Source organism: Diorhabda sublineata, chromosome 8 (assembly GCF_026230105.1).
Source record: "Diorhabda sublineata isolate icDioSubl1.1 chromosome 8, icDioSubl1.1, whole genome shotgun sequence".
In the NCBI taxonomy this organism is placed as follows: domain Eukaryota; kingdom Metazoa; phylum Arthropoda; class Insecta; order Coleoptera; family Chrysomelidae; genus Diorhabda; species Diorhabda sublineata.
The window spans coordinates 275,734-289,727 of record NC_079481.1 but is presented as its reverse complement, the minus strand read 5'-3'; the positions used below and the strand labels follow the sequence as shown (position 1 = coordinate 289,727).

Genomic DNA, 13,994 nt, shown 5'->3' with positions numbered 1-13,994 from the left:
CCATAATATAAAAATTAAACACTAATTTTGAGATTTGAAAATTTATTTATTTAATTCATATCTAATATAATTTTTTAATTAAATTAATCACGACAATCGTCCTTCGAAATGATTTCAAAACCTAAAAATAAATAAATAGATGATTCCATACCTTCTTTTACGAAAAAAAAAACTCATACTCACCATAATTATTACATCATCATACCAATTTTCGACATCCCCATACCGCCTCTCATACCATACATACCCATCCTGGAACCGCCCATACCCATCCCGGACATACCCATTCCCATACTGCCACCCGCCATTCCCATGCCCATAGGACCCATATTCATCATTCCCATTGGTCGTATGGCCATCCCGATCAATTTCCGGGCATCCACGTGGCTAAAATAAAAATAACAAAAAAGGACTAACAAAAATTTGATCATCGCGATTTTTTTTCTTTATTCTCGAGACTGTCTGATGTAGAATGATGATTTTTCCGATACCACACCTTAAATTTATATCGGAATCGAAGTATTGTTGATTAGATGATTTCCGTTTAGGATATACGCCAAAAACTGTAGCAAATCAATTTGCAAATAAAGCAGCGTTGCCAAAGCGAAAAAGGTATGTTGTATTTGTATCGTTTTCCTTCATCCTTCGATATTTATTCAACTACTTTACAAAAATTCGTTTTAAACTACAAGAAACCGAAGAAAAGTTATTTAAATATTATCGTGCGAGATGCTGAACTCGCAAAATCAGAAAACATAGAAATTTTGAACAAAAACGATGGACTGAAAAGCGAGAATCGTCAAGATCCTTCATTTTTTTGAAAATCTTCGACCACCGCGACATTTTTTCAAGTCTGGTAACAGAAAATAAGCCGAGGGGGAGATTTTCTGGATTCGTCGCCTAATTTGGTCTTCGAAGGTCGTCCGGTCTCGTCTAAACGATGTTTTACCGTTTCTACAGCTTCTATATTGGGGCTGGGGTAAATGAAAATATAAAGGGGAAGTTTCGAAAGTATTTTTTGTTGTTGTTAGGTTATATCACTGCGTATATATTTAATTGTCGAATCGAAATGATTTCGTTGCCCCAATCGGTGGAACTAACAATTAAAACCATTCGTCGTCTCCTTATTCAGTGGCGGTGAACCGGAAAAATGAAATGAAGAAAGTGACTTGTCAGATGATTAACCCTGTACGAAGGAAAATCCGTCGAAGCGTATCGTTACTTTACAAAATCGTCAACTATAAATATCTAATTAAGACAAATTACACAGTTAGTGTTTATTTTCGTTTTCTTAATACCAAACATGGACAAAGAGTTTGGTTTATTGTTGATTTTACCGATTGTTGTTTGCGTGCAAGTTACCAATCACCCGGTGTACAAATTTAGGTATAAACATTTGATTTATATAATTTTTTTTGTTTATTCGCGTTTTATATTGGTATTTTCATTAGTGGTTCCCCCCCAGTTATTTCGAAAAATAATCGTCGTCTACTCGGACGGCCAAATCTTCCTTCACTCATGGAAAATGATCTTTGTCATGCTAGGAGATGAATTTTTCGTTTTTGGTGCCTTCTCTCTTCAAAATCAATTCAATTTTCTCCAGTTTTAAAAATCCCCAAACCGTCACCGGTAAATTACTCTACTTATAGACCCGAAAACCTCAAACTTTGAGTCTGCATTAAGCTTTCTCCCATTCTTCATGCCTCCAATTTTTACGTTCTACAGCCAGGAGGGCATAGCATTATACAACGCGTATTCTAAGACTAGTTCTTCGTCGACAACACCCAAACAAAATTTACAAAATATAACTTTTCGAAAATATCAGATTTTTTCGTAAAAAACAAATTTTTTTCGAAATACTCCCATATTTTTATAAATATCTTTCAAAATATGCATCCCAGGTCAAAAATTTAGTCTAAAAAAATGTTTGCAAATTCAATTACCTTTAATTTGATATTAAATTGGTTTTCGTACATACAGGGGTTCTCTCAAAAATACCAGTTAACTAAAATGTGATAATATTCGAAAAATTGATGAAAGTCTTGAAGTGTTTTCAGTTTTTCTTCAATATTTCAATAAAAAAGGATCTGATCCTTATAGTCAATTCATACATTTTTAAAGAAAACTAAATTTACTACGAATTGAGATAAAAACGACTATCATACAGCCATTGGTTTTCGAAATACAACTTTTTAAAAATACCAGATTTTTTCGTAAAATAAACAAATTTTTTTTCGAAATAGTCATTTATTTTTATAAATATCTTTCAAAATATGCATCCCAGGTCAAAAATTATATCCAAGAAAAAGTTTGTAAATTCAATTAGCTTTTATTTGATATAAAATTGGTTTTCGTACATACAGGGGTTCTCTCAAAAATACCAGTTAATTAAAATGTGATAATATTCGAAAAATTGATAAAATTATTGAAGTGTTTTCAGTTTTTCTTCTTTATCTCGATAAAAAAGGATCTGATCCTTATAATCAATTCATACATTTTTAAAGAAAAGTAAATTCGGGACGAATTGAGATAAAAACGACTATCATACAGCAATTGGTTTCCGAAATACAACTTTTTAAAAATACCAGATTTTTTCGTAAAATAAACAAATTTTTTTTCGAAATAGTCATTTATTTTTATAAATATCTTTCAAAATATGCATCCCAGGTCAAAAATTATATCCAAGAAAATGTTTGTAAATTCAATTAGCTTTAATTTGATACAAAATTGGTTTTTCTACATACAGGGGTTCTTTCAAAAATACCAGTTAACTAAAGTTTAATAATATTGGAAAAATTGATGAAATTCTTGAAGTGTTTTCAGTTTTTCTTCAATATTTCAATAAAAAAGGATCTGATCCTCATAGTCAATTCATACATTTTTAAAGAAAACTAAATTTACTACGAATTGAGATAAAAACGACTATCATACAGCCATTGGTTTTCGAAATACAACTTTTTAAAAATACCAGATTTTTTCGTAAAATAAACAAATTTTTTTTCGAAATAGTCATTTATTTTTATAAATATCTTTCAAAATATGCATCCCAGGTCAAAAATTTAGTCTAAGAAAAAGTTTGCAAATTCAATTACCTTTAATTTGATACAAAATTGGTTTTTGTACATACAGGGGTTCTTTCAAAAATACCAGTTAACTAAAGTTTAATAATATTGGAAAAATTGATGAAATTCTTGAAGTGTTTTCAGTTTTTCTTCAATATCTCGATAAAAAAGGATCTGATCCTCATAGTCAATTCATACATTTTTAAAGAAAACTAAATTTACTACGAATTGAGATAAAAACGACTATCATACAGCCATTGGTTTTCGAAATACAACTTTTTAAAAATACCAGATTTTTTCGTAAAATAAACAAATTTTTTTTCGAAATAGTCATTTATTTTTATAAATATCTTTCAAAATATGCATCCCAGGTCAAAAATTATATCCAAGAAAAAGTTTGTAAATTCAATTAGCTTTAATTTGATACAAAATTGGTTTTTCTACATACAGGGGCTCTCTCAAAAATACCAATTGTATTGTACTCCTAATTTTTTTCATTTTATGTTCGATATTTTAGTCAGTGAGGAATATATCAATTAGAAATATTCCGAAATCACGAAGCTCATTCGCTGCCTTTTTTTTGAAATCTTCGGCTCATTTAAAAACAGTAGATCTACTCAGGTACATCCCAAAGAGTTTCCATAAACCTACTAACATTTATATATCAAAACCAAATTTTTTTTTTAATTGAATTTTGTTACAAATCAGATACGAAACTGAAGATCTGATGAAAACCGCCGCTTCGAATTTACCGGTTAGAGGATATCACGTCGTGGAAGGTGGTTACTATCCACAAATCGGAGCAGCTGGCGGAGGTTTCGGTTTCGCGGGATCGCCATTGGGTAACCAAGCATTCAGGTTTGTACTAAACTATCAGTTACCGCATCAATTTATTATAATATCGGTTCCGTAGTGGTCAATTTCTAGGTCCTAATGTAGCGCTAGGTCAAGCCGTTCCTTTGGGAACAACCTTCGGAGGACAGATTATCCCGCAGTACATCCACGGTGGTGTTGGTACGTTGGGAGGTTTATACGGAGGTCTACAACATCATCCACACCATATCGGAGGCGAAGAAATCATCAAAGGTCAATTCAGTTCGGGGAAGAAGAACGCGAACGATGAAAAATTCGAAAAAAGCGAGGGTAGAAAAGGGGATGAACTGAATCATAATAAAGCCGGTTTCGCTAAAGGGGAGGTTCTAGTTAAAGATTTCAAAGGCGATTCGGGGCGTTATAACAACGTAAACGGGGAGAAGAAAGTATACGAAGACGGTAAGGAATATCAAGGGGGGCAACATTACAATAAAGAAGGTAAAAGCGGGGAGGAGAAAACGGCGAAACAGGGACACAAAAAGGGACATAAAGTGAAGAGTTTTAAAAATTCCCATCACAAGGACGAAACCGGTAAAAGTGAAGAATATTACGACGAATCTCACGACGAAGGGGGTAACTACGTGTTTAATGGTCAATCGGGTAGTTTCGGAGAACAAGGAGCGTCAGGTTTTAAGGGTAATGACGATTAATCACCTGTTAGGGGTAGTTTTTTTTTTTTTATATGTATATATAAATTTTTTTCAGGCGGTCATCACGATTCGAAATATAATCAAGCGGAAGCTAAAAAAGAGGGACAGTTCGAGAATAAGCATTCCGTTGAAAAAGTCGAGGGCGATCAAGGAAAATACGGGGAGAATAAATTCGCCGGAAATCAAGCTTTGTTTGGGTATAAAACGGGGGCGGACGAACAGAGTCTTTTAGGGCACGAGGAGTCTAGTAAATTCGTCAAGTCTCACCCGTTGGTGGTGCCTTTTTACCAACCTTAGAAATTGGGAAAATGTTTTTTTTTTTTATTTCTTGGATTTGAAAAAATAGCGACGGAAAGTTTTGATTGCCATTGTATCGATGTTTTGTGACAAAAAAAAACAAAACTACTTCTCTTTAATTTATTATTTAGTTGTTAAGTTTGTACTTTTGTTGACGATATTAAGCTCCAATGAGGTATCAGTTATGTATTAATTGTTTTTTTTTTATATAATTAATAAAACCAATTATTTTCTATTTTTATTCGATAATTTTTTTCCTTTTCCCTACGTAAAATAATAAAATTTTCTGTTAGTGCTATTTTTAACCTTTCAGGATAATATTTACATAACTTTTTCTCGATTTTTATATCAAGAAATCAGCTGTCGAAATTCTATTCAAAAATGAGAACACCCCTCGTAAAATCTTGACATAATCGTTAATTCATTACAGAAAAATGTCAATTCGACCGATTGTCAATTTTTCGGGAATAAGAGGAAGGCGGTTAGGGCTATCGAGACGCCATGGCGACGACGTCGACGTTTGTATATACAGAGGTTCCTTCAAAACGAAATTTTTCACTTATTTTTATAAATATCTTCCAAAATATGCATCCTTTATGAAAAATTATATCCAAGAAAATGTTTGTAAATTCAATTAGCTTTAATTTGATACAAAATTGGTTTTCGTACATACAGGGGTTCTCTCAAAAATACCAGTTAACTAAAATGTGATAATATTCGAAAAATTGATGAAATTCTTGAAGTGTTTTCAGTTTTTCTTCAATATTTCAATAAAAAAGGATCTGATCCTTATAGTCAATTCATACATTTTAAAAGAAAACTAAATTTACTACGAATTGAGATAAAAACGACTATCATACAGCCATTGGTTTCCGAAATACAACTTTTTAAAAATACCAGATTTTTTCGTAAAAAAACAAATTTTTTTCGAAATACTCCCATATTTTTGTAAATATCTTCCAAAATATGCATCCTTTATGAAAAATTATATCCAAGAACATGTTTGTAAATTCAATTAGCTTTAATTTGATACAAAATTGGTTTTCGTACATACAGGGGTTCTCTCAAAAATACCAGTTAACTAAAATGTGATAATATTCGAAAAATTGATGAAATTCTTGAAGTGTTTTCAGTTTTTCTTCAATATTTCAATAAAAAAGGATCTGATCCTTATAGTCAATTCATACATTTTAAAAGAAAACTAAATTTACTACGAATTGAGATAAAAACGACTATCATACAGCCATTGGTTTCCGAAATACAACTTTTTAAAAATACCAGATTTTTTCGTAAAAAAACAAATTTTTTTCGAAATACTCCCATATTTTTGTAAATATCTTCCAAAATATGCATCCTTTATGAAAAATTATATCCAAGAACATGTTTGTAAATTCAATTAGCTTTAATTTGATACAAAATTGGTTTTCGTACATACAGGGGTTCTCTCAAAAATACCTGTTAACTAAAATGTGATAATATTCGAAAAATTGATGAAATTCTTGAAGTGTTTTCAGTTTTTCTTCAATATCTCGATAAAAAAGGATCTGATCCTCATAGTCAATTCATACATTTTTAAAGAAAACTAAATTTACTACGAATTGAGATAAAAACGACTATCATACAGCCATTGGTTTCCGAAATACAACTTTTTAAAAATAACAGATTTTTTCGTAAAAAAACAAATTTTTTTTCGAAATAGTCATTTATTTTTATAAATATCTTTCAAAATATGCATCCCAGGTCAAAAATTATATCCAAGAAAAAGTTTGTAAATTCAATTACCTTTAATTTGATACAAAATTGGTTTTTGTACATACAGGGGTTCTTTCAAAAATACCAGTTAACTAAAGTTTAATAATATTGGAAAAATTGATGAAATTCTTGAAGTGTTTTCAGTTTTTCTTCAATATTTCAATAAAAAAGGATCTGATCCTTATAGTCAATTCATACATTTTTAAAGAAAACTAAATTTACTACGAATTGAGATAAAAACGACTATCATACAGCCATTGGTTTTCGAAATACAACTTTTTAAAAATACCAGATTTTTTCGTAAAATAAACAAATTTTTTTTCGAAATAGTCATTTATTTTTATAAATATCTTTCAAAATATGCATCCCACGTCCAAAATTATATCCAAGAAAAAGTTTGTAAATTCAATTAGCTTTTATTTGATATAAAATTGGTTTTCGTACATACAGGGGTTCTCCCAAAAATACCAGTTAATTAAAATGTGATAATATTCGAAAAATTGATAAAATTATTGAAGTGTTTTCAGTTTTTCTTCAATATCTCGATAAAAAAGGATCTGATCCTTATAATCAATTCATATATTTTTAAAGAAAAGTAAATTCGGGACGAATTGAGATAAAAACGACTATCATACAGCAATTGGTTTTCGAAATACAACTTTTTAAAAATACCAGATTTTTTCGTAAAATAAACAATTTTTTTTTCGAAATAGTCATTTATTTTTATAAATATCTTTCAAAATATGCATCCCACGTCGAAAATTATATCCAAGAAAAAGTTTGTAAATTCAATTAACTTTAATTTGATACCAAATTGGTTTTTGTACATACAGGGGTTCTCTCAAAAATACCAGTTGTATTTTGTACTCCTAATTTTTTTCATTTTATGTTCGATATTTTAGTCAGTGAGGAATATATCAATTGGAAATATTCCAAAAATTATAAATAAAATCAAATAACGTCCATATATATTTGCATTTTATTTAAATAATTTTTCAAACAAAATTAATATATAAATAATTAAGGTTTAAAGGTTTTGAACACGTTATTAGCTCCGTGATGCCCAGCCATTCCATTAACGTTACCTCCTTCACTAACAACATAATTATTATCATTAGCCCCGTATTTCTTCCCCCCAAATTGTCCCCCCTCGGCGATAGCTTTCCCTTCTTTAGCACCTTTCTCAAATTTCCCGGTACTTCCACTTTGTCCCGAAGCAAATTTAGCGTCGCCTTCTTCTCCTTTGTAAGCGTCCACGCCCTGTTCCCCAAACTCCCCTAAAAACCACACCGATAAATAATACGAGGGGTGTTTAAAATATAACGTTGTGCATATGTTCTAATCATCCCTCGTACTGTTATTGTAATTATGTAAAATCGAGGAAAAATACGAAAAAAATGTAAATCTCAATAAAAATTAACTGTATATACAGTGGAAGTCGAAAATTACTTACCTTCGACTTTCTTTAGTGCTTTTTTATCAGCTTCGTCATGTTCTTCGTCGTAAACTTCTTCGGTGTTACTGGCTTCGTTAGATTCGTGTTGCGTGTGATAACCTTTAACGGTACGACCTTTTTTATGACCTTCTTTCTTATTTACAGCTCCCGCGTTCTTTCCTACGATTATTAACATAAAAAGAAAATTTCTATCACCCAAAATACGTTTACAAACCTTCATGACCAATATGATTGGTACCAAAATACCCTTTTCCGTCTGACATTATATTTTTCCCCCCATGGTGACCACCGTGAAACCCCATCTCCCCTTTAACGTCTTTCACTAAAACGTCGTCGCTTCCGTATCCGGATTGACCCATTCCGAAACCTCCCTCTTGGCTACCGAAACCTTTTTTGAAAAAAATATCGTCGAACATTTTTTTACCCTGTCCGAAGGAACCGCCACTCGATTCACTACCCCCGAAGAGGTTCATACCTCCACCGTAACCCATTCCGGATCCTAAGAAGACACATTTAACTAGATAATTGATAAATAAGTAGAATATACTTACCCCCGTACCCCATACCACCCATTCCCATTCCACCCATCGACATCATCCCCGAAACGTATTTAATATACAATAAAATACCCCCGACTAATAACCTGGCGAGCTTAATCATGATGGGAGTTGACTTCGTATGTGGACAGACGTAAATTTCCACTTTATTTTTATAAAGTTGGTATTTCTGCTCGATCGGATTAATACAATGATGAAACTAATTAGTATGGAACTAAATTTAACCTTTGTGTGGGTGCATTGACACGATTTCTTACACAAACTTCCTCAAAATTAAAAGAAATCGGTAAAGCTGCGTTTACACGTTCGGTAGATGTTCGTAAATACAGACGTGTGAACTTGGCTTACGCGAGCTTGTCGAAATTTTTGTTTTTGTATGAAAATCTGTCAATATCAACGTAATAATCGACGTCTGCTGTATTTGCTCCCACAAAACCTGCTCGTAGTGTTCACTAACGCGCTCGCGAGCATGTGAACTACATCCAAGCGCTTGTGAAAACTTAGGCTAAGCTTTAGTAAACACTTGACTAACTTTGAGTGATTGATTGAGTTTTGTCAACATTCTTTTTCCCAAAAGAGATTCAATAGAATGACCACTTCAATTACCAGATTTTATAACGTTGGATTTTTTTTTCGGTTAAATTATATAACGTCATATGGAAGATATTTATTCGTAGACGTATTTGGGAAAGAGTTTTTGAATTGAATATGTCACTGTAGGTAAGAAAATGGGGCTAATTTCGAGAAATTATTACAGGGTGAACAGTCCTTTTAATATAAATAAACAAAAAAAAAGATAACTAAAATACGGTGGTTCTAATTTTTGTCTATCGTATATTTTTTTGAAGTTGACTAAATTTGCTAAAATTTGAGATCAAAACGGGCCTCATAAAGTCATTGGTTTCCGAAATACAGCTTTTTGAAAATACGTGATTTTTTACCAAAATTTTTTTCGAAATTGTCATTTATTTTGTGGAATATCTTCTAAAATACACACCCCACCTCAAATTTTGTTACTGATAAAGTTGTAGTAAATTTTATTAGCTTCCATTTGAGACTTGATTGGTTTCTATACATACAGGGGTTGTCTCAAAAACGGACGATAACTAAAATGTGGCGGTGGATTTCAAACAACATAAAATTGTTGGATTTTTTAGTTTTTGCTCAAAATCTCAATGAAGAAAGAATTTGATCGTTATAGTTATCTAAAACACTTTTGAAGAAGACAGAATTTACTACAATTTGAGATAAGAACGAGCTTCATAAAGTCATTGGTTTCCGAAATACAGCTTTTTGAAAATACGTGATTTTTTACCAAAATTTTTTTCGAAATTGTCATTTATTTTGTGAAATATCTTCTAAAATACACACCCCACCTCAAATTTTGTTACTGATAAAGTTGTAGTAAATTTTATTAGCTTCCATTTGAGACTTGATTGGTTTCTATACATACAGGGGTTGTCTCAAAAACGGACGATAACTAAAATGTGGCGGTGGATTTCAAACAACATAAAATTGTTGGATTTTTTAGTTTTTGCTCAAAATCTCAATGAAGAAAGAATTTGATCGTTATAGTTATCTAAAACACTTTTGAAGAAGACAGAATTTACTACAATTTGAGATAAGAACGAGCTTCATAAAGTCATTGGTTTCCGAAATACAGCTTTTTGAAAATACGTGATTTTTTACCAAAATTTTTTTCGAAATTGTCATTTATTTTGTGGAATATCTTCTAAAATACACACCCCACCTCAAATTTTGTTACTGATAAAGTTGTAGTAAATTTTATTAGCTTCCATTTGAGACTTGATTGGTTTCTATACATACAGGGGTTGTCTCAAAAACGGACGATAACTAAAATGTGGCGGTGGATTTCAAACAACATAAAATTGTTGGATTTTTTAGTTTTTGCTCAAAATCTCAATGAAGAAAGAATTTGATCGTTATAGTTATCCAGAACATTTTTCAAGAAGACAGAATTTACTACAATTTGAGACCAAAACGGGCCTCATAAAGTCATTGGTTCCCGAAATACAGTTTTTTAAACTACGTGACTTCTTACCATAATTTTTTTCGAAATTGTCATTTATTTTGTGAAATATCTTCCAAAATACGCACCCCACGTCAAATTTCGTTACTAATAAAATTGTAGTAAATTTTATTAGCTTCCAATTGAGACTTGATTGGTAGCTGTAGCTACAGGGGTTCTCCCAAAAATAAACGATAACTAAATACACAAATATTTTCACAAACATGTCGAATCTTATATCAAATGAAATTGTAGAAAATTCAATTAAAATTTTTATGAAAATTTAATTTAACCCTTCAAAATTGAATCATCAATAAATTTTTGGGTTAAAAAATAGTAGAAATCCCAAATTTATTCGTATTTACAAATTTCTTTTTTATACTGTTTTTTTTTTAAATCTGGCAACGTTGTTCAGAAGACCTCAAACAATTTTTATTAGCGTACTTCAAATATTTTGTTAATTTATATACAGGGGTTGTTTGAATAGACAAAGTTAATTACTTCTTTTCTCCCGAGATGAATAAAATCGATTTTCGATCGTAATACGATTTATGTGTTAAATGTAGTTAGTCCCTTCACCTTTCCCATAACCTCAATCTAATTACTTTACGAAGGTTAACAAAAAAACAAACAAACTCGTAATTATTAATTTACTGAAGCGTGTATTGATTTATATAAATAAGCGATTTCCTGCATAAATTATCCTTATTTTAATCATGAAGAAACAACAATTATTTTCAATAATTTTCTTAATTTTGAAAAACGTATTCGGTTTCGATAAATTCGATTTGTACAATTATCCCGATCCGAGGTTCCTGAATTCGCATTATCAATTCAAAGGTCTCGGTTTGTTTCGACCCCATTTGAATATCAAAGAGGGTAACGAAAATTTCAAAGAAAATAATTATTTTGGAGGTAATTTCGGCGGTTTTAACGGCGAAGAAAATTTGAAAAATTCGAAAGGCGAATCAGTTTCTATATTGAACGAAGATGGTAACAAAAATCAACACGTAGACGAAAAGGATTATTTCGAAGGACATCATTTTAATAAAAAAGGTATTTATTTATACGAGGTATTTCATTATTCAATTTTTTTAATTTATATGTGTGTGAATAGAAAAATCTGGGGACGAACAATCGGCCATACACGGTCATCGTAGGGGTCACAAAATCAGAGGGTTTTCGAAATCGCATCACAACGATGAATCCGGGAAAACGGAAGAATATTACGATGAAGCACACGACGAAGCGGATAATGAAGAATTCGTAGGAAAATCGGGGGGATTTGGGGAATCGGGATCGTCGCGGTACCAAGGAGGTTATTTGGATAAAGGATCGGTTACCGAAGAAAAGAAAAAAATCGCTGACATCGACAAAGGTACGGAGTCGAAACAAATTAGTAAAGAAGAAGAACATTTTGGGGAAAATAGATTTAATGGAGGTGGAGAATCGTTCGGGGAACATAAACTTTTGAATAATGGAGATCTAGGGGAGTATAGCGGATCTAGTACGTTTTGGAAACATCATCCAGGTTCTAATTTATAAATTTTCTTAATAAAAAATATCCAAAAAAAAAAAATTTCGAATAATTTCAAACCATTTCTATAGACTAATTATTTTTTTCTAAATAATGACTGTCGACTCAAAATTGGCTTTCATGTACACGTCTGACCAAAATATCTCTCTTGCGATGGAAATTTTGAGGTTAGAAAACAGAAAAAAGTCACAAAATCCAATAAAAAAACTTTTAATCTTCAAATGAGGGCGTTAATTAGAGACGATCTAACCCTAAAATGTCACAGAAGCTTTTTATCTGTCAATCGATTGGAAAATTTGACATCTACAACTGACAGATGATAAAATTCTGTGACATTTTAAGGTTAGGAAGCAGAAAAAGTCACTGAAGGCCAAATTTGGTGAATATAGTGAGTCTTAAATACAATTTTAGTCATGTCGTTAGCCGAAATGTGAAAAAAATTGTTTTCCTGATGGAAAATCGAAAAGAAAATCTTCCAATCTTCAAACGTAGGCGTTAATTAGATGCGATCTGACCTTAAAACGTCATAGAAGCTTTTTATCTGTCAATTGATTGGAAAATTTGACATCGACAACTGACAGATGATAAAATTCTGTGACATTTTAAGGTTAAGAAACAGAAAAAGTCACTGAAGGCCAAATTTGGTAAAGATAGTGGGTCTTAAATACAATTTTAGTCATGTCGTTGGACGAAATGTGAAAAAAATTATTTTCCTGATAGAAAATCGAAAAGAAAATCTTCTAATCTCTAAACGTAGGCGATAATTAGATGCTATCTAACTTTAAAATGTCACGAAAGCTTTTTATCTGTCAATTGATTGGAAAATTTGACATCGACAACTGACAGATGACAAAATTTTGTGACGTTTTAAGGTTAGGAAACAGAAAAAGTCACTAAAGGCCAAATTTGATAAATATAGTGGGTCTTAAATACAATTTTAGTCATGTCGTTGGACGAAATGTGAAAAAAATTATTTTCCTGATAGAAAATCGAAAAGAAAATCTTCTAATCTCTAAACGTAGGCGATAATTAGATGCTATCTAACTTTAAAATGTCACGAAAGCTTTTTATCTGTCAATTTATTCGATAATTTGACATCGACAACTGACAGATGAAAAAATTCAGTGACATTTCAAGGTTAGGAAACAGAAAAAAGTTTCTTAGAGTCAGGTTTGGTCAATATAATGGGTGGTAAGGACAATTTCAAACATGGCGTTGACTGAAATGTGAAAAAAATTGTTTTCCTGATGGAAAATCGAAAAGAAAATCTTTCAATCTTCAAACGTAGGCGTTAATCTAACCTTAAAATTCCACAGAATTTTTTTATCTGCTAATTGATTCGAAAATTTGACATCGACAACTGACAGATGAGAAAATTCTGTGACACTTTAAGGTTAGGAAACAGAAAAAGTCACTGAAGATCTAATTTGATGAATATAGTGGGTTTTCAGTACAATTTTAGTCCTGTCTCTAATCGAAATGTGAAAAAAGGTGTTTCCCTGATGGAAAATAAAAAAAAAATCTTTTAATATTGATAAATAGCCGTAAATATATTTTTCCAACTCAGAATTTTAACTTGACGATCTATCTTGAACAGATTAGAAGCACTGGAATGAAAATTCAAACTCAACCCTCTACCCTACATAATATAATCGAATACAAAGGGTAGAAATGTTTAGAAGAGCCCAAAATATGACGAATGAGGGCTATTTACCCCCAAATCAAGTTGCATCCTTGAGGAATTATAAAATTCGAAAATTTCGAAAAAAAAAAAATTAATT

The 13,994-nt window shown here is 31.4% G+C and overlaps 3 protein-coding genes across 3 annotated transcripts; 2 read left to right on the top strand and 1 right to left on the bottom strand.

Annotated features, from left to right (window-relative positions):
- Nucleotides 1-1,274: 1,274 nt before the first annotated feature.
- On the top strand, nt 1,275-5,123 carry LOC130447796 (uncharacterized). The gene is made up of 4 exons (XM_056784817.1): nt 1,275-1,386; nt 3,771-3,920; nt 3,976-4,571; nt 4,641-5,123. Exons 1-4 carry the CDS (start codon nt 1,304-1,306, stop codon nt 4,880-4,882), a joined length of 1,071 nt encoding a protein of 356 aa, XP_056640795.1. The 5' UTR covers nt 1,275-1,303; the 3' UTR covers nt 4,883-5,123.
- Nucleotides 5,124-7,654: 2,531 nt separating this feature from the next.
- LOC130447805 (uncharacterized) lies at nt 7,655-8,750 on the bottom strand. The gene is made up of 4 exons (XM_056784828.1): nt 8,642-8,750; nt 8,305-8,589; nt 8,088-8,249; nt 7,655-7,911 (listed from the first exon to the last, which is right to left on the bottom strand). The coding sequence occupies exons 1-4, from the start codon at nt 8,748-8,750 to the stop codon at nt 7,655-7,657; spliced, it is 813 nt and encodes a 270-aa protein (XP_056640806.1).
- A 2,633-nt stretch (nt 8,751-11,383) lies between these two features.
- On the top strand, nt 11,384-12,255 carry LOC130447923 (uncharacterized). The gene is made up of 2 exons (XM_056784978.1): nt 11,384-11,732; nt 11,794-12,255. Exons 1-2 carry the CDS (start codon nt 11,393-11,395, stop codon nt 12,219-12,221), a joined length of 768 nt encoding a protein of 255 aa, XP_056640956.1. The 5' UTR covers nt 11,384-11,392; the 3' UTR covers nt 12,222-12,255.
- The last annotated feature ends 1,739 nt before the right edge of the window (nt 12,256-13,994 follow it).

What these genes read in the sequence shown, in the direction of transcription:
- LOC130447796 (XM_056784817.1), top strand. Translation starts at nt 1,304, where the DNA reads ATGGACAAAGAGTTTGGTTTATTGTTGATTTTACCGATTGTTGTTTGC. An exon ending in CACCCGGTGTACAAATTTAG is followed by an intron (nt 1,387 to 3,770) that starts GTATAAACATTT and finishes GTTACAAATCAG; the next exon opens with ATACGAAACTGAAGATCTGA. An exon ending in TTGGGTAACCAAGCATTCAG is followed by an intron (nt 3,921 to 3,975) that starts GTTTGTACTAAA and finishes TCGGTTCCGTAG; the next exon opens with TGGTCAATTTCTAGGTCCTA.
- LOC130447805 (XM_056784828.1), bottom strand. Translation starts at nt 8,750, where the DNA reads ATGATTAAGCTCGCCAGGTTATTAGTCGGGGGTATTTTATTGTATATT. An exon ending in CAATCATATTGGTCATGAAG is followed by an intron (nt 8,250 to 8,304) that starts GTTTGTAAACGT and finishes TAATAATCGTAG; the next exon opens with GAAAGAACGCGGGAGCTGTA. An exon ending in AGCACTAAAGAAAGTCGAAG is followed by an intron (nt 7,912 to 8,087) that starts GTAAGTAATTTT and finishes TGTGGTTTTTAG; the next exon opens with GGGAGTTTGGGGAACAGGGC.
- LOC130447923 (XM_056784978.1), top strand. Translation starts at nt 11,393, where the DNA reads ATGAAGAAACAACAATTATTTTCAATAATTTTCTTAATTTTGAAAAAC. An exon ending in ACATCATTTTAATAAAAAAG is followed by an intron (nt 11,733 to 11,793) that starts GTATTTATTTAT and finishes GTGTGTGAATAG; the next exon opens with AAAAATCTGGGGACGAACAA.